The 19,807-nt window shown below is 35.3% G+C and overlaps 2 protein-coding genes across 3 annotated transcripts; both read left to right on the forward strand.

Annotated features, from left to right (window-relative positions):
- The first annotated feature begins 6,987 nt into the window (after window positions 1-6,987).
- Window positions 6,988-12,750, forward strand: LOC132177040 (probable alpha,alpha-trehalose-phosphate synthase [UDP-forming] 10). The gene is made up of 5 exons (XM_059589248.1): window positions 6,988-7,208; window positions 7,543-7,602; window positions 9,539-11,597; window positions 11,675-11,948; window positions 12,036-12,750. Exons 3-5 carry the CDS (start codon window positions 9,622-9,624, stop codon window positions 12,357-12,359), a joined length of 2,574 nt encoding a protein of 857 aa, XP_059445231.1. The 5' UTR covers window positions 6,988-7,208; window positions 7,543-7,602; window positions 9,539-9,621; the 3' UTR covers window positions 12,360-12,750.
- Window positions 12,751-15,972: 3,222 nt separating this feature from the next.
- On the forward strand, window positions 15,973-19,736 carry LOC132177664 (uncharacterized). Of its 2 annotated transcripts, none has more exons than XM_059590086.1 (7): window positions 15,973-16,356; window positions 16,477-16,557; window positions 16,680-16,856; window positions 17,560-17,730; window positions 17,963-18,175; window positions 18,256-18,344; window positions 18,840-19,736. In XM_059590086.1, the coding sequence occupies exons 1-7, from the start codon at window positions 16,272-16,274 to the stop codon at window positions 19,500-19,502; spliced, it is 1,479 nt and encodes a 492-aa protein (XP_059446069.1). In that variant the 5' UTR covers window positions 15,973-16,271; the 3' UTR covers window positions 19,503-19,736. The 2 variants fall into 2 exon arrangements, with proteins under 2 accessions (XP_059446069.1, XP_059446068.1); XM_059590085.1 differs by having other exon boundaries at window positions 15,974-16,356; window positions 18,834-19,736.
- Window positions 19,737-19,807: the final 71 nt, after the last annotated feature.

The following is a 19,807-nucleotide window of genomic DNA, read 5'->3' on the forward strand; positions in this document are numbered from 1 at the left end:
GGGAACAAAACCCCATCGATATCTTACACCAAAATGATCATATATATATATATATATATATATATATCCACTTTACTCCCTGAAGTTTCAAGTATTTTTTAATTTGAATTCCAAAGTTTAAAAATTGGTAATGTACCCCTCTAATGTTTCAAAATTTTTTAATTTAAACCTTTTGTTACTAATTTCCATTAAATTGGACGAAATTTTTTTTTAAAAAAAAAAAAAAAAAACCTGAGGGTAATTACGTAATTTAATAGATTTCTGTATAATTTGACAAAAATTAGTAACAGAAAGTTTAAATGGAAAATTTTTGAAACATTAGGGGCGTACATTGCCAATTTTTAAACTTTTGGATTCAAATTAAAAAACTCATAAAATTTTAAGGTGTAAAATAAATTTTTTTCATATATATATATATACTGAGCCATAACAGTGTGCTGCAATTGCAGATATGCAAGCTGAAGTATGATCTTTCTTGAGCTTCATGAGCATGCATTCTGTGATGAGCTGCGGAGTCTTAAGTATAATTCTTCATATATAAATAATTACATTTTCTTCACTCAATCAACCTCTCACCACACCAACTTTTTCCACACACCGGCAACTCAACTGCATCCCTCCAAAATTCATCTTTCTCTCTTCGCTTAATTACCATACTGTCCTGCCTCATCCATTGTTCCTTGCACTTAATTGGGTTTTCTCTCAAATGCTGCCGACATATCCCAGCGAATACACAGAAAAATACAGCTCAGATTGTTAAGATTATCACCAAGCCCATATCTGGTTAGGGGTGGCAGCCAACCCCTTTCTTTTTTATTTTTTAAAATTTTAAAATAGAAATATATTTTGTTTATTAAGAGTGACATGTATCATCATTTTATTGGGGATATGGTACACTAACGGAATTCGTCAATTATTTTGACATAATTTGACTACATAGATTAAATTGTTATTTTGGCCTACCCCGACAACCTCTGAATTATTTTTCATACCACATAATGAAATGAGAGTGTAATATGTATTAAAATAATGATTAAGTGTAGGGGTGTTCAAACGGGGTGATTATATCCGCTAACCGCATAGGACGGTTGCCATTAACGATTTTAAGGGTAGGAAAAATCAGTTAATAACTGCTAATCGCATACCCTTATATATATAATATAACATAATATCCAAAACGGTGTCGTTTTGGCCATGCATGACTGTATGTATGTGAAATATAATGTGGTATGTGATGTTTTGGGCTAAGCTTTATTCAAAAACATTTCATGGCCGAAAAAATAGCATTTTCTTTTCATTTTTTTGGTAACACTTTGGCCAAAAACACTTAAAATAAGCCCCAAAAAAAAAAAAAAAAAAAAAAAGCCCAATGATAGCCTAAAATACTTAAAAAGCCCAAATGCTCATATAAAAAAAGCTGTTATAAAACTGCCGATTATTAGGTTGAATAACCACTAACTGCCTTGGCAATTGCAATTGTGGTTATTAAAAATCGATAACTGCCCAAGGTAGTTGCGGTTAGCAGTTATAGCCAATAACCGCTAACCGTAACCGCTTGTGCAACCTTAATTAAGTGATTAAATTTACATTTTCTTAACCTTAAGCTTTTGAAATAATTGGTAATCATACATTGCATGTGAACAATACCTTGAGCATATTTATAAGGAATTGACAACTATATCTTATAGAATCAGTCTTATGAGATGAGCTAGGCATACAAATTTCTTCATGGTATCAGAGCCTACTATAGGATGAAAGGAGCCCACACTACTTACCCCATAACAAGGACCATAAAAAATAATGGCTTGTACCTGAAAGAGGGTGTTAAGAAATAATCTCACATTACCCATAGACAAGAACTTGAATATATTTATAAGGAATTAGCAATTATCTCGTATAAAACCAATTTTATAAAATGAATTAAACTCACGATTTTCTTCAATATGTAACATTGTTTTCGTGGTATATAACATTTCTTATGGAATAATGCTATACACCACACTTATTCATCATACTACTGTTTCAAGTTAATTGCCATAACATATTTTAAATAATTTACAATGTCAATCACTTATAAAAAATAAATATATAAGCCAATTAAAACAGGTATATATATATCTACTCTTTCATATGAAACATTACATTATGGGAACAAGTTTGTCATTTTCATCGTCAAGAAGTTTGGCACGGATTCGGTCTTTCTTACATTTTTTATTTTTGTTTTAGATGAGGTATTTGGACTATTCCATCCAGAGATCCGGATAAGCTTTGACCCAAAAAAAAAAGAGGAAAATCCAGTGCATGGTTGGTGGCCCTCTAACTCGCAGGGATAGAACGAAAAAAAGAAAGAAAAGGTATTGATAAACACACCGCAGGAGTTGGGAAGATTCATTGGTTCCTTTCAATTGGGCCACGTGGGAGCCATAATAAGCTGAAACACTATTTGTGCGTTCCACGTCAGAGTCGGAACAAAGAAGATAACAAAAACTCAAAACTCAGAACTCAGAAAGGCATGGCCAACGGTAACAATTTGATTTTGTGGTGAAATAACGCTGAATTCTTATCCATTCGACAGCGGTGAGCGGTGTCCTGTCTGGATCCCTCTCTTGCCCCGAGATACAGAGCCCCATCGCTCACAATTTTGTTGGGAAAATTGAAGGCGTATCTTACCTTTACCTAGCTGTCATTTACTAGTGCACAGCTCATCTTCTCCACTTGTAACTATTCAACTATTTTTCCACTTTCATCAGCTGCCCATGAATCCTTTTTTTTCTTCTTCAATGGCATTGGTATATTCCTTTTTTTGTACCAAAGTAACCCAAATAAGAAAGGTATATTCCATTATCTTCTCTATAACCTCTATCATAATCTTTATTTAATTGTTTTTGTTTTACCAATCTTCGATTAGAAAAAGACAAAAGAAAAAAAAAAAAAAAAAAAGTAACGTGTTAAGATGAATGAGGTTGAAATATTTGTTGAGGGCTGAAAACGCTAAGCTTCATATTATTTATATATATATAGTTGTGGGATTGGATTGTACGGCGTCAATAAATACATAAAATAAAGGGCCAGTATTAAATAACTATCTTGATGAGACACCACGGGAATGCACTCAACTTTAAGAAAAAACAATGGGAAAGAAAAAGAAGTTGCTCACCATAATAATCCATATTTCATGCCCAATATTGGCATTCTTTGTCCTTTCGATAAACCTTAAAAAAAGTGTGTATATTAATTAATAGATGACATATAGGGTTAGGTTTTGTAATTTATGAGAGATTGGACTAATACCTAGAAAACTAAACAAAATCAAAATAATAGGTGTTTTATAAACTTTGTTATATATAACAAAATGAAAAACTAGTGAAAGAGATAAATAAGAGAAAAACAAATCTTATACTAAAATTAGAACACAATAGTTCAAAAATGTATCCAATTGTCACTCAATTTTTTCCTCACTTTTCTAAGAACACCAGTAGCAGCTTCTCAGTCATTTTTTTCTCAATTCTCTTATTTTTTCCTATATGAATTAAATACCATTTCTTTTTATCATTGCAGCCAATGAGAGATGAGATATGAGAGATAATTGTTGGGACATGTGAAGGAGAGATAAGAGATAATCAGTTTTTTATAATTTAATAATATATTGGGCATCTACAGTGTTTCCTAATGCATTGAAAAACACTGTAAATGTTCTTTGATGTTGGTTATATTTATGGCTTCTAATGTAAGTAATTTTTTGTAATTTTTTTCTAAACATGAGGAAGGGAATGAGCGATAGAAAGTTTACTGCTAGTGCTCTAAGGGATGATATTTTTGCGAGTTGTTCAATCCCACAAACCACACCTTCCAACACATGAAAGAGGATGATGGGAATTATTATTAATTTTTTTAAAAAAATAATAATAATAATAAGAGAATGAGAATGAGAATGAGAATGATGACCTTTACATTTAATGTTTAATTTTTCTTGTTTTCTAGGTACAAGTAGTGTCATAAATAACATGCAACTGAATTAAATAAATATTTTTAATTTACAAGAGACTTTATACATTTCCTAAAACACACACCCACAAAATACATTTGATTGAATTTTACAAACAAAACTTCATTCTAAAGGCATCCCTTTAAATCGTCACCAAGAGGTAGATCAATTGGTTGGGACCACGCCTAATGAAGCAGAAGTCACTAGTTTGAATCTCCCTCCCCTCCTATGCGGACAGGTCAAAAAAAAAAAAATGCATCCCTTTAAATCTTAGTAAATTTTTATTAAATTGTTATTCTTAAGAATTAAAAGGATCTTAGTAAACCCTTTCTTTTTTTTTTTTTTTTCAAGATTTGTGGTAGGCATGTCATATTAGCAGTGGCAACGCTATCGTTATTTGATAGGGTCTTTGCTATCATTCTTATAACTACATTAAATTCCGTAATATTCATACAAAAGAGGACATTATTGGGGATTGTGAACCCCATAAGAAAGAAAAAAATTATTATTATTATTAATTTTTAATATTGAAAATTGGAATGTTGGAGGCACTATTGTCATAGTCATTGATGTGACATAATAATTTATGTGGACATATTAATCTTATTATTACTCATTTTTTGAAAGGTTAATTGTTTTGAACTATCAAAAGCATACAAATTCAAATGGTCATAAATTGCCTGCGCAGTGCGCATAATCTTGCTAGAATCTTCGTGTCGTGCGCTTATCAGTTAAGAATAAAATAAGACATACCAACACCTTCATTAACTATATGGATAAAGATGAATTCATTCCAACTAGGGCCCAATTAAAATAATATAAATAATTATAAATAAAAAAAAAAACAGGTGAAGAATAAAAAACTTGAAAGGGCCTAATCTCTGCTTGTCCCTATTTGACCTCATGGTTGTTGAGTATTAAATTACATAAACATATGAAAAAATACATTAAAAAAATGGGTATTGGAGGATAATGCTATTCAATTACTAGGCATTAGGTATCCAACAACCCTTATCACGCCCACGAGTTCATTTGTTTTTCCTGAAATGGCTAAACTAATGCAACCTCACCTACACTCAGCCTTTACATTTTCTGGCCACCTTTCTATTAAAAGATGCCCCAGGCTGGGGGGGCCCCTTTCGAAAAAACAAAGCTTATCTTCTACATTTTCGCAGAAACTTTAACATAATTTAACCCCAAAAGTTAGTGGTATCAAACCCAATATATTAGGTATGTGCAGCTTACTTTGACCGAAAATGATAGGATTATTATAGGGACTACTAAGGTTTTCTTTTTCCTTTTTTTAAAATAAAATTAAGTTTACATGTATTTTTCTGAATTACATGGATTTTAAATAAACATGTCAATTTAATAGGTTGGATTGGAGAAAAAAATTTCAACCCAGTTTGAAGGAATTTTTTCTTTTCTTTCTAAAACATATATATTATAAGAATAAAGTTTTCTTCCAAATTATGTTGTAATTATATTTTTTCCAAATTGTGTACTAAATTGGCATTTCCCCTTGAAGCATATAACTCTCGTATGTATTTTTAATAATATTAAAAATATAAGGCTACAACATTTACTATAAAGTCATTTACAAATCGACGTGATGGTCTATAATTAATAAAATGGTTAATAAAAAATTATGACTTTGAACTTAATTAATTAACAATTAAGTTGTCAACCATATACTTTTAATTATTTGACTCGTACATGATTGGCTCTCTTTCGGCTGCCGTTATCCACTTAGTTTTTTTTTTTCCATGTATTTCAGTTTTTTTTTTCCCTATGTTTGCTTGTATTTCCGTTTTATCTTTTTATTTTCTTGTATGTTTTTCTTTTATGTTTTTTGCTTGTAATAAGGCTCTGTCCTCTCTTTCATCTGCATGTTGCTGCTTTGGTCTAAACCCTTGAGTTGTGGATATGAACAATATCCTGACTATCGGGTCGAGAAGGAAGAGTTTCAGTTTGGGGGTTTTTTACTCTCAAGGTCGAGGAATAAGCGCTACTTATGTATTAGAAGGTGTCTGTTTTGTGTAGATCTCTTTTTAAACCTGATGAGTAGTCCTGAGTTAGCGAATGTTTTGTAATGGTTGATTGATATGTTGTTGATGTATGTAAGTTTAGTTTCGGCTATGATTTGCTTTCAGAGCTTTTTGTTCTATTGTAAGAACTCTTGCTCGCAACATTTTATCAATGAATGAGTATTGAATTTTTCCCCTTAATATATATATATATATATATATATATATATTTGACTTGTTATCCATTGTCATAATAACTTGTAAGCCAGTTATAATGAAAAATATAATATTTCAAATATTTTTTGTTGGACATAGATTTTTTACAAACTGGATTATAGGAAAATTATTTTATCCCACTCTCTAAATGTTTCGTGTCTCTTAGCATGAGAGAAACACATATTTTTTTAATAGCACATGTTTTTTAGTTAGTTCTCACATGCTTTTTTAATAGCTTATTTTTTAAAAAAAACTTACGTGCTTTTTACATGCTTAAAGGACGCACCGACACTTTTAAAGATTAAGTTAGAAGAAATGAGAAGTGTTAGGAAGTCAAACAAATGAACTCAAAAAAATTTTTAAACTGATAACAAACCGCAAATAACAAACAAGCAAAAAAAATTTATATTTTTTTAATTTAAAAACCCTTACTACGTAGTTAAAATTTTTTTAAAATTCATTCGCTTCTCAAAAGAAATTGCTACAACCCAATAATAATTTAAAAGTTTAATTTTATTTTGGGAAAAAAAAAAATTGTCCAATCCAGAATAATAACCCTTTTGATACTTTCCGAGAAGCACCAGATAAAGAAAGGGGCACCACACCAGCGTCTTTTCAAACAGTTGACAAATCAGATAAAGAAAAAAAAAAAGGGATATTCTGGTAATTTTCGGACAGAGTTGAAAATTGGAAACGCAATCCAAAGCCCAAAGAAGGTGTAATAAAAAGCCAAACTGAGGTAAAGCTTATCCGAGACTATAATTATCCCAGTCTATAATTTCTCTCTCCCCGAAATATAATAAAACTCTCATTTTTCACATTTCGATCTTTCTTCGTTCCAAACCCCACCGCCATCATTCACCGAAAAGTTGCCGGTTTTTTCAACCCGCTCCACCCTCTCCGATCGCCGGTTTTCAAAGGCTCGGATTCTTGACCCTTGAAGCTCGTGTTTTCTTCTTCTCCGATCTACGGTTGACTTGGTATGAGTTTCCACGAATTTTCCTTTACGCCTCGTTTGGTTGCTGAGAAAATGTTGGAAAATAAAAAGAAATGGAACGTTCTGATCTCAGATGTTTCATCGGAAATTACATAAATATGTGTATTTATGTATGCATATTTGTATATGCACGAGAGTTAAAAGAGTTTTGCTTCGTTTTGTTTTCTTGACAACCAAACGGGGGTTAGAGTGATTTTGTTGATTCTTTTAAAAGCTTTCACATACATATGTCAATATAGTTGTGTGCGCGGATGTGTATTTGGATATATGTTTGGTTTCTTGGAGTTCTGTGGGTATAATTTCGATGCTTTTGGCAGGAAATTATTTGATTAGGGCGTCGCAAAGGCTTGGATGACATCGGATTGAATTTGTTTCAGGTAAGGTCCTTGGATTTTCAGTATCATAACGTAGTCTTGGGGTGTTTTTCTGAGACGCTGAGATCTAGGAGGTTTGTCTTAGTGGATAGCTCTCATCGTCAACTGCGTTCTGTCCGCGTCGCTTATTGGTTATTACTCTACTGTTTTGGTTTATGAATTATCAGAGTTCTCTACTGGTCTCCGAGGCTCTGTCTGTTTTGGCGGAAAATACTTTCCGTGAAAACTATACTTGACTAAAGATAACTTCAGAAAAAGCCTTATTTTGTGCAAAAAAATAAAAAAATAAAATTCAAGATTAATATGAATAAAATATAAACCTTAGAAGATTCTTTCCCCCTCCCAGGGATTTTTTTTTTTAAAATTTTTTTTTATTATTCAGGTCATTTTTACAAGAAGTGAATTTTAGATTTCTTCACTTATAATCTTTGTCATCGTTCAGAGGTGGTGGAAAGGTGGAAATTCTGGTTCATTATTTTGTGGGGGTAGGAGCCTAAACAATTATCTACGTTAATGTCCAGCAACTCCCTCAGGATAAGCGTCTAAGCATGCTATTATGTTGGTTTGACTGGAATGATTGTGGTTGATAACAGGATTTTCTAGTTTTTATTATTTGTGTAGAACATTGTATGTGATAACAATAGTAGATTGTGATGCTTCAGACCATGGTAATTTTTTTTAATAGGATTTTTGGATCATATTCAATAGGCTATGGAATAAAGCTAGCTAGCTTCTTTAAGCATTGCTATAGAATGAAGTCACCACCATAATGAAAAATTCGCTTGGAGTTGACTCCAAAAAAATATAGCCATCGATACCTATGTACAGCTCAATGTCGATTTGGATTGGGTTAAAGCTTGAGGTTGAAAAGGTTGGGCTTACCGGGGTTGGTCTCCAAGCCGATCAGCTTGCCTTGTCGCAGCCCTACCAATGAATTTGGAATTTCACAAATAATTTGGAAATTGTATGGTAATTCAAAAAATGTTTACAAGAGTGACGTGAAATCATGTAATGTGTCTGAACTTGATAAATTTGAGATCAATATTGTTCTTTCATACTCCTTGATAAATTTGAGATCTAATCAAGTGAATTGAAAGTGTGGCCCATTACTGGAGCAAGAGAATTCAGGAGAAATAGAATTACAGCTAGGGAGGAAATCGCTTGAAGGAATTACAGATTAGTTGTATCATCCTATTATGATGTTCATATACAGGTAGCCTATTAAATTCAAGGGAACACTTCTTAAGCTGGGTGGTACCTTGTGGATTGGTTTAAGACATCTGGACAGATGGTGAGGAGGAAAATGGGAAGGACGAAGGAAATCACCTGAAAAAGCTAGTCTTCTTTTGGCATCACATGCCCATATCTGCTCTCTAATTTTTAGCTTTAGCATGTATATGAAAATTACGATTAGGCTGACGATTATATGGTCTGGGCCATCTCTCTCTGACGTCATTTTTAACAAGATATTTCAGGCATGATGGCTTCAAATTTTACTCATGAGTTCTCGATATGATATTCAACTTCTATTGTGCTGAATTGTGTATGGTGTTGGTAAATACGGTTAAATGCCATTCTGATTTTCTGAACATTGCCTTGCTGGACCGTGTTGAAATTGTTTCTTTCGGGAACATTCCACTTTTATTGTGCCTTTTTTCTATTCATTTGTTTTTCAACTAATTCTCGAAGTACATTGGTGGATGGTGGTTGCTTGAATTTATTCTAGTAAGTGGAATTATGAAAATTCTGAATGGTTATGCTGATACTACATTTGTGCAATCAAATTACAGATGTTTTAATTTATTTTTTATGCTTATATGATATATTTGGACGAATTTAAAATTTCTATGTGGATTGTGAAGTTGTATTGTCAACAACTTACTGACGTGGGAAATCTGGGTTTTTTTTTTTTTTTTTTTTTCTCTCTCTCTCTCTCTAGGTTTTTGGATACCTCTGCTGAAAAGATTCCATTAGGAAGTGTTCTGGATGATTAAGTAGGAAGGATTCTCTGAATATTCATTCATGGCATCAAGATCCTATATAAACTTCTTAGACTTGGCTTCTGGAGACCTATTGGATGTTCCTCATACACCCCGAGTTCTTCCTCGGGTGATGACTGCTCCAGGTGTCATTTCTGACGTGGATGGTTATGGCAGTAATGATGGGGATTCAGATGTTTGTCGTGAGAGGAAAATTATAGTGGCAAATATGCTACCTTTGCATGCCAAAAGAGATACAGAAACTGACAAATGGTGCTTCAGCTTGGACAAGGATTCACTTTATTTACAATTGACGGATGGTTTCTCTCCCGAGACAGAGGTACTTTATGTGGGTTCTCTTAAGGTTGAAATAGATGCTAATGAACAAGATGAGGTTGCACAAACCCTGCTTGAGGATTTCAATTGTGTGCCTACATTTCTACCCCATGACCTCCAGAAAAAGTTTTATCTTGGGTTCTGTAAGCAACAACTTTGGCCTCTTTTTCATTATATGCTACCTATGTGCCCAGATCATGGTGATCGCTTTGACCGCTTGCTTTGGCAGGCCTATGTTTCTGCAAACAAAATATTTGCAGACAAGGTTATGGAAATACTTAATCCCGAGGATGATTCTGTTTGGGTTCATGATTATCACTTAATGGTTCTCCCAACATTTTTGAGGAAGCGGTACAATCGAGTCCGGCTTGGATTCTTTCTCCACAGCCCATTTCCATCATCAGAGATATACCGAACTTTGCCGGTTCGGGATGAAATTTTGAGGGGACTGCTAAACTGTGATCTAATTGGTTTCCACACATTCGATTATGCACGACACTTCCTCTCATGCTGCAGTAGAATGTTGGGCCTGGACTATGAATCAAAGCGTGGACACATTGGACTTGATTACTTTGGCCGCACAGTTTATATCAAAATTCTACCTGTAGGTGTACATATGGGTCGGCTCGAATCTGTGCTGAATCTTCCCTCAACATCTGCTAAAATTAAAGAAATTCAGGAACAGTTTAAGGGGAAAAAGGTTATTCTTGGTGTTGATGACATGGACATATTTAAAGGCATCAGCCTGAAACTTCTAGCTGTCGAACAGCTATTGCAGCAGCGTCCAGAGCTGCAAGGCAAGATTGTTCTGGTTCAAATAGTGAATCCTGCAAGGGGCTCAGGGAAAGATGTCCAGGAAGCAAGGAGAGAAACATATTTAACTGCCGAAAGGATTAATGAGGTTTATGGTTCACCTAATTATGAGCCAGTGATTCTAATTGATCGTCATGTTCCACGATTTGAGAAGTCTGCCTATTATGCTGTAGCAGAATGTTGCATAGTGAATGCTGTGAGGGACGGTATGAACTTGGTACCTTACAAGTATATTGTTTGTAGGCAGGGTACTCCATGTATGGATGAAGCTATGGGTAGAAAGTCCGATTCTCCTAGGACAAGCATGCTTGTTGTGTCTGAATTCATTGGCTGCTCACCTTCTTTGAGTGGAGCAATCAGGGTTAACCCTTGGGACATTGATGCTGTGGCTGATGCCTTGGAATCAGCCATCACCATGCGCAATTCTGAGAAGCAATTGCGGCATGAGAAACACTATAGGTATGTGAGCTCTCATGATGTAGCTTATTGGGCTCGCAGCTTTATGCAGGACTTAGAGAGAGCGTGCCAAGGTCATTACAGTAAACGATGCTGGGGGATTGGCTTGGGTCTGGGATTTAGAGTTGTTTCCCTTTCACCTGGATTTAGGAAGTTGTCCATTGATCACATTGTCTCCGCATACAGAAGAACTGACAGAAGAGCAATATTTCTGGACTATGACGGTACTGTTGTTCCCCAAACTTCTATTATTAAAACCCCCAGTGCTGAAGTCATCTCTGTTCTGAATGTTCTTTGCAAAGATCCCAAGAACAATGTATTTATTGTAAGCGGGAGGGGGCGGAGTTCTCTGAGTGAGTGGTTTGCTCCATGTGAGATGCTGGGAATAGCAGCCGAACATGGATACTTCTTAAGGTATGTTATTAATGTGCTTTGAAGTCCAGTTGGACTCTTGAATTGCTATTCTAAAGAAACTGAGGTTCTTGTTGCAGGTGGAATCGATCCTCTGAATGGGAAACCAGTCCAGTTTCTGCTGATCTTGATTGGAAAAATATTGTGGATCCTGTGATGAGATTGTATACAGAAGCAACTGATGGCTCTAACATGGAGGTTAAAGAGAGTGCTCTGGTATGGCACCATCAAGATGCAGACCCTGACTTTGGATCTTGTCAAGCCAAGGAGTTGTTGGATCATCTGGAAAGTGTACTTGCTAATGAACCTGCAGTTGTTAACAGGGGCCAGCATATTGTGGAAGTTAAGCCCCAGGTATGTTTGATTCCTGCGCCTTTTTCTTGTTTTTCTACACATGAATCTGGAGTGAAAATTCTCATCAAAGTGTTGTGACATGCACAGGGAGTGAGCAAAGGGTTGGTTGCTGAAAAGGTTCTTCTGAGAATGGTCAATAGTGGGAAACCCCCGGATTTTGTGATGTGCATTGGAGATGATAGATCTGATGAAGATATGTTTGAGAGCATATTAAGCACAGTCTCTAGTCCATCCTTGCCTGCAGCTCCGGAGATATTTGCTTGCACTGTTGGCCGAAAACCAAGCAAGGCTAAGTATTATCTTGAAGATGCTACTGACGTCGTGAAAATGCTTCAAGGACTTGCTACTGCCTCAAGCCCAAAACCTCGGCATCTTGCTCATATCCAGGTTTCTTTTGAGAGTTCTGTTTGAGTTAGTTAGAGCGGAGTGCTTGGCACAGATACATGAGTTCCATATACTTGAAAACCATTGTTTTGCTCGGAGGGATCTCTTATTTGAATCAGGAGAGAAGTTTTGGTAAATCTGATGCAATGATGCAGTTCATATCCTTTGTGAGCTCCTGAACCTTTGCTACAAGTTGTTTTGGTTGGCTTGTCAGGATATCATGGAGAAGTTGACAGCACTTTGTCGTTGTATATGGTGACATCTTGTATCTACGCCAGTTGGCCGCGGGATTAGATTTCCAAATGTCTATAAATTGGCTGTTTTTATTGATAGGGCACCGCTACGTTGTATAGTTACACTTGTCACAATACGTTATTGCAGTTTGATCTGATGAGATATATGAGTCCATTCTTTCTTACCCCACCACCTTTTTTTTTTCTTTTTTCTTTTTTTAATGACTAATCTAATCATATTATCTCCCGACTCCTGTTGTAGTGTGATCTAAATAATCTGATTTAAGTGGTTCTGAATTGACTATCTCTTGTAAATAATTTTACTCAGTTTTTATGTCTGACCAGTTTCGTTTTCTGTAGTGAAGATGCTCGGTTATTTACTTCCCGATTTGTTTTAAAAGGAAAAAAGATCTCATAGCAGCAATAAAACAACTTAACGGACAAAGTTTTAGTAAATTGGCGTTTATTTGTACTTAATTTATTAATATGATATTTGTCCTTAGCATGTAATTTTTACATTTATTTTTAAAGAACTCTCTCCAAATTCTAAAGGAATTCAAGTGGGGACTCCGGGTTTTGAAGTGCCGAAAAGGTCCTGACGAAGCCTGAGTGCCAGGAATTCGGTCAGAGAATTGCAATCTAATTTTGTTACTCATATTGGGGTAAAGATAAACAGAACGCACGCTGCGTGCAAAAAAAAAAAAAAAAAAAAATTTGCACTGTTGTGCATGGGCGTGCCACGCACGACGCGTGCTTCCAATCAGTGCTCCTCATATTGTATTATGTGACATAAATTTGTATAGGAATTATAATAATAACTATATTAGGAGAGCAGTTTTCATTTGCCAAATTTTCCGAGTGGATGAAGAAATAGTTGTAAAAAAAAAAAGGATGGGTGATAGTTGGGGAAGGAATCCCATAAAGAGAAAAAAATTGGGAATAAGACGGGCCATCACTTATCAACGTCAAAGGTTCTCTTTCGAACATGTCAAAACAAACAGACATCAAAGGAAGTTGTTCCATCAATGACTTGTATTTGGTATTAGCCATTTAGCCTTCAAAAAATTTCCATGGAATCATAATCACAGACCTTTTACCAAATATATGTCAGGCTACAATGTATAATCTGATTGCCAAAATGGGACAAATGAATATGATATATGGAATGGGTCACCCAATGTGTCGGCGAGTTTCCAATACAGTTTAATCGTCGATCACCTCATGAATTGATTTTTAATTTTTTTTTTCATTATAATATTTGTATTAAGTAAAGTAAATCATTGTAATCCATATACAATTACTGATTTAATGTTGGTTTCTCATACATTTTCTCTATTTTTTTCAATTTTATACTCTTTTTTTTTTTTTTTTTTTTTGTGAAAGAAATAAATTCTCAAAATTAGTATTAGAAACATTTTGATAGTCATTGGGAATTATAGCTTCACCTTACTTTCAACACTTTTTTCATTGTTTATTTATTTAGTTAGTTTTATATTATGCTTAAATATTAGTATCTCCCAAGTTGTAGCCTGAAATTAGATAAATTGACCCAGTTTTCTTTTCATGCATATTGCATTAAGAATATGTGGCTGATTACATTCACATTGAGGTTTATAAGAAAAAAGTAATAAAGTGCAAGCTTGCAGTTGTTGGCATGTTGCCATTGTCAAGCCCATCCTGGCGTCACCGCTCTCGTGGTCTATGACTAGGCAGTCTAGGCCTGTCCTGAACTCGGGCCATGACGACTGGCTGCTGGGTCACCCCTCCAGATTTTGACCCCTTAAACTTCATTTTGACACCTTACATTTCCTTCATTAAGTGCAGGAGATTAAGGGGGACTGTAAAGGGTTTTTTTTAATAGGATTTAGATTTTTGGTAGGCAATATAGGAAGCGGTAATGTTAGGGACCAATAATGATTTTGAAAGCCACGCTAATTTTAAGAGGATAAAAGATGGTTCCTACCAGTACTCATATAGGAAGCCTATTATCTGTGCAAGTGTGCACCTTTTCTCTGTTTCTTATGATATACGTTTTCACTCTCAACACCCTCTTTAACGTGATAGTTAAAATCACTATTATATTTTGAATTTAATATTATTATAAATATAATTTAATTATAATCTATACCATTTATATATATATATATATATATATATTTGGACTTGTCTTTTACACAAATTTCAGGAGATGAGTTAATGATGCGACGAGAGGTAAAGTAATAGGGGACAAATCTTACAACCGCCACCGAACAGTTTTGGTGGATAGTGCCAAAAATAAGAAGAAGGGTTAGTTTTGCGAGACCACACAGGTACACGTAAACAAGAGCACTGGTGCGTGGTGGGGTGCTGGCTAATGCTATTATGCACTCTCATTTGAATGGAAAACCATTAAGAAAATGGCCACTTTAGTATAATTGAACAAAGATATGATTCATTTTTAAGAACAAAGCAAGCACATAATGCGATCAAAAGTTGAAAACAAAGAAAAAAAAAAACAATAATTTTAGAATTTGAAAAAATAAAAAAAAAAACAGAAATTATATATATATTAAGAAGCAACAAACCATAAAACATTTATAAAAAAATATGATAATTGTTTTTATTTTTAAATAACATCAAAAACAAAACTTTTTTTAAAACAATCATTCTCTTGTTCTTTTTTTATTTTGATACTAAGCAAGCTAAAAAGCATAGCAATAAACATAAACAATTAAACATGGTACATTAGGTCGAAAAGAGTAGAAGCAAAGGCAATAAACACAAAAGAGGGCCTAATAATAATACATTATTATTTCTGCCATGAAACATTATAGCACTCATTTCTAGTTATTTAGCACTCAAGTTGAGAAGGGATTTGTCATCAAACCAATTGATCATCCAATTGGCTGAGCCCTTTCAACTCTTGTTAAATCATATTAATTATTTATAAAGTTCGGTTTTACTTAATAAATAATTAATATAAAATATAAAATTTATAAATCACATGCTCTGTCTGTATAAACTATTAATCTTTAAATTTTAGCTAAAATTGGGATTAGGATTTTTTTTTCTTTTATTTTTGACATGTTCACACAAAAGTAGGGGAGGAGGATTAGAACTAATAACCTCTGTTTTATTAGGCGTAATTCACAACCGATTAAATTAACCTTAAAAATGAGATCAGGGGTTACAAAAGGGGCAGGAAAAGAAAAAAGTGAGCATAAATGAAGGAAGAGCCAATAAATGAGCCAAGGAGAGAATCTAGTGCCCAACAAAAGCTCATGTTTGAAAACCACAGGAGAACTTAGGTAGGGAGGGAATAAATGTGAGATTGCTGGTTGATATTATAATTTATAACTCTCAAATCTCAATGTGTAAACAAGAAAAATTATTATTCAAGGGATTAAATCATCCACAGTGAACAGAGCATATGATTCTCTCTCACCCTCACTCGCTAAACACACTGTCCCCACTGATCGCCTCCTCCTCGCTTTGCTTTTGCACTTCTTTTTCTCTCTCTTTTTCCCTTGTCTCTTTCATCTTTCTGATCTTTCACTCTCACGCTCAAAACGCAGTGCTTTTTGCTCATTCATATACACTGAAGAGCGTTTCTCTTGCTCCATATCAGACCCACTTCCTGCTTGTGCATTAGGGTTTCTGGGGATGCTGAAAGCTTAAATCTTGTAGTTCTGAGCTGTTCCTGGGGTTCATTTTGAGTATAGAAGTGATGGGCAAGAATGTACTGGTTCTGGGTCTCGCTCTCTTGCTTCTTTTTGGAGGTGTCTCAGCAGCTTCTGCTACTTCTCCTGCAAGTGAGTGAGCCTATTTTGTATGTGTATTTCTATGTGTGTTTGAACTGAAAAATGCTTGCTTTTTGTTTGATCTGACTGTCACTGTGCTACGTATCTTCTTTTTTTTCTTGTTTGGTACAGAGATTGTCAGTGGGTTTTTCTCAAATGCTGTGCCTGTGTTTATGAAATGGTTGTGGTCATTCAAAGCAACCACCAAAACAGGTATAGATCTCTGGTGGCAGCTACATTCTCTTTTGTTCTCTGTTCTGGATTTTTGTTTTCGATGGAAGGGTTTATGGAGATGTAGTCTGAAATGGTGGGGTTCATGGGATTTGTGTATGCAGCGATTTCTGGCCGCCCGATGATGAAGTTTGAGAGTGGGTATACTGTGGAGACGGTGTTTGATGGAAGCAAGCTTGGAATTGAGCCTTACTCGGTTGAGGTGTTGCCCAGTGGAGAGCTTTTGATTCTGGACTCTGCTAATAGTAATCTCTATAGAATATCTGCGTCTCTTTCTCTCTGTAAGTGGGTGCTTACGTAATGGCTTGGAAATATTGCTTGGTTGATCTTGTTTTATTGGAGTCATTTGTATTTTTGTTGGAAATTGTTGTTTTGGGTGTGTTTTTCTGTTAAGTTTCTGCCTCTGGTAGCCATCTTATTCTGAAATTTTATCGGTTTAATTTGTTTGTAGAAACATTAACCACAAAGGCTCTGCTTCTTCTTACTGGATTTGGATTGTTGATTTGTTCGGTTATGGCCTCTTGTCATGTATTGCTTAGAATTGTGTGTATTTGAAGCTCAAAATTAATGTATTGTGTATACAATGCTAGCAAAAGTCAGTGTCTAATCAAATAAGTGAAAAGTACCTCCTTCTATCATTGTGGATTATATACTGTATCTTATGATAAAATTGGAGTAAATTAGACCCTAAAATGTGCTTCATTTACTATGTAACACGTTCTACTCTCGTAGTAATGCAATTCTTTCAGGTTCGACCATTCTGATACCTTCAGACGATGAACAGTTGTCTAAGCAAATGGGCATCTGGGATGTTTCACTTTTTAATGCTTTTAACTGTGTTGGATCTAAGACATTAAGACCATGCTTCTCCTGTAGTTAAAATACTGAACTCCACTCATATAATTTTTCTGATATGACTGACCTTTTTATGTGCACATTTTTTCTTTACTTATAATGACTCTTAATTACATTGGAAAACTGCAGATAGCAGACCAAAACTGGTAGCAGGATCCCCTGAAGGTTATTCTGGACATGTAGATGGGAAACCCAGAGAGATGAGGATGAACCAGCCAAAGGGGCTTACAGTTGATGACAGAGGAAACATTTATATCGCAGACACTATGAATATGGCTATTAGGAAGATAAGCGATGCTGGTAAGTGCTATATGTATCACATTCAACCATTCCCTCTGCCAAAAAGAAATTTGAATGGCAATTTTTTTTGGGAAACATTTTAGGATTCCGTCCAATCATAGCAATCATTCTTTATCTTTTTCTTATTATCATTAGAGAAATATTAAAAAATTATTATAAAGTTATTCTTAATATTGGTATTGTACTTGAGAATTTATATTTGTTCTAATGTGGTTGGAATTTCTACTTGCAGGGGTTACAACGATTGCAGGAGGAAAATGGGCCCGTGGAGGGGGTCATGTTGATGGACCAAGTGAAGATGCAAAATTTTCTAATGACTTTGATGTGGTTTACATTGGCAGCAGTTGCTCCCTACTTGTCATAGACAGAGGAAACCGGGCTATCAGGGAGATCCAACTCCACTTTGATGATTGTGCTTATCAATATGGAAATGGTTTTCCTCTTGGTAAGCTAATTTATCCAAAATTTATCCTTCAGTGTTTTTCTACACTACTGATCAGTATGTACTCTTTTTCATCATTACAGGAATTGCAATGCTTGTGGGGGCTGGCTTCTTTGGTTACATGCTCGCATTGCTGCAACGTAGAGTGGGTACAATTGTGTCTTCCCAGAATGTAAGTACTTAGTCTTTTCTTCTTCTATTTACTTGTAATTTCTTGGCTTCTGCACTCTATAAAATGAATACATTCTCATAAATTATTTTAGGCCAGTTTGACATCTCATTCAAGAGAGACTCGTCCAGTAATTCTTTTGTGTTGGCTATGTTTGGAATTGAAAATTTAGTTCCAGAAATAGTTTCCAGTCTACTCTCAAATCTTGTATTGAAGGGAAAATATTACTTGCAAACAAATTGTATTCGGCAAGATGTAGGGAAGTGAGAGTACTTTTTTTCCTTTCAAAGGGAAGTCACTACATGAAATAGCATTGGCTTTGCACCCCCTTTGGTTAATAATATGCATCCCCTGTATAGCACGAGAGTAAAGTGGATATAATTTTAGTAGTTCAGAATGCTACATTGTCTTCGCCGCAACAAAAGAGAAGTTTCCTAATATTTTTGTTGACACATGAAACATGCGTTCACCTTTTATCTCATGCTTTTGAAGGATCAGAATGCAACAAAGTCGATCATCCCGCCAAGTTCATATCAGAAGCCTCTAAAGTCAGTCAGGCCACCGTTAATCCCAACAGAAGATGAACTGGAGAAGCACGAAGAAGGCTTCTTTGGATCCATCGGAAAGCTTCTTGTCAACACAGGGGCATCAGTAGCGGAGATTCTGGGAGGAATATTTCCTGGGTTTAGAAAGAAGCCACTAAGCTATCAATATCAAAGCCATCAGCAGCAGCAACAAAAGCAGTCAAATGGTTGGCCCATGCAGGAGAGCTTTGTGATACCTGATGAAGATGAGCCCCCTTCAATTGACACCAGAACCCCCACCCCACGTAAAACCTACGCTTTTATGTCCAAGGATGCAGAAAAGATGCACCAATTGCGGCAAAGTCGAGTTTTTTCTAACGGGTGGGATAGCGATCTTCAGCAGAAGAAACAGCAGCATCATCATAGGTATCATTCATCCATCCCACACACTTACTATGAGCAGAGCTGTGAGAATACCAGTGAGATTGTTTTTGGGGCAGTTCAGGAGCAGGATGGAAAACGCGAAGCTACGGTGATAAAGCCGGTTGATTATGGAGATCCCATGCTTGATCATCACAGCATTCGTGCTCGAAGTAATTCTATGGGCTATCGCCATGGCTATTCGTCGTATACATAAAAGAGATCTCATAGTTTTGACCTTATTCCGTCTGAAAATTGGCCCTTAAAAATTTAGGTTATAGGTGCTGCTGCTGGGAGCTTTGCAAGTGGGAGATTTACTTACTCCTGGCCATAATATTGAAGGCCGTTGTGTGAACACTGGCTCTCCTGTAAAACTTATTTTCAAATTCAAGGATGAGCTTCTCCCTAATGCTTCATATTATTTTTATAGAAAAGGCCGTTTTTGGGGTGATTTGCTGTCTCTTTTTTTTCTCTTTTTTTCCACGTTGCACTTATGTGGCATCAAAAGCCAGTGTTCGGACG

Source organism: Corylus avellana, chromosome ca4, assembly GCF_901000735.1.
Source record: "Corylus avellana chromosome ca4, CavTom2PMs-1.0".
Lineage (NCBI taxonomy): Eukaryota > Viridiplantae > Streptophyta > Magnoliopsida > Fagales > Betulaceae > Corylus > Corylus avellana.

Coding starts and splice junctions, on each gene's coding strand:
- LOC132177040 (XM_059589248.1), top strand. CDS start 9,622: ATGGCATCAAGATCCTATATAAACTTCTTAGACTTGGCTTCTGGAGAC. Junction 11,598..11,674: donor GAACATGGATACTTCTTAAG/GTATGTTATTAA, acceptor TTCTTGTTGCAG/GTGGAATCGATCCTCTGAAT. Junction 11,949..12,035: donor TTGTGGAAGTTAAGCCCCAG/GTATGTTTGATT, acceptor TGACATGCACAG/GGAGTGAGCAAAGGGTTGGT.
- LOC132177664 (XM_059590085.1), top strand. CDS start 16,272: ATGGGCAAGAATGTACTGGTTCTGGGTCTCGCTCTCTTGCTTCTTTTT. Junction 16,558..16,679: donor CAAAGCAACCACCAAAACAG/GTATAGATCTCT, acceptor TTGTGTATGCAG/CGATTTCTGGCCGCCCGATG. Junction 18,345..18,833: donor CAATTGTGTCTTCCCAGAAT/GTAAGTACTTAG, acceptor ATGCTTTTGAAG/GATCAGAATGCAACAAAGTC.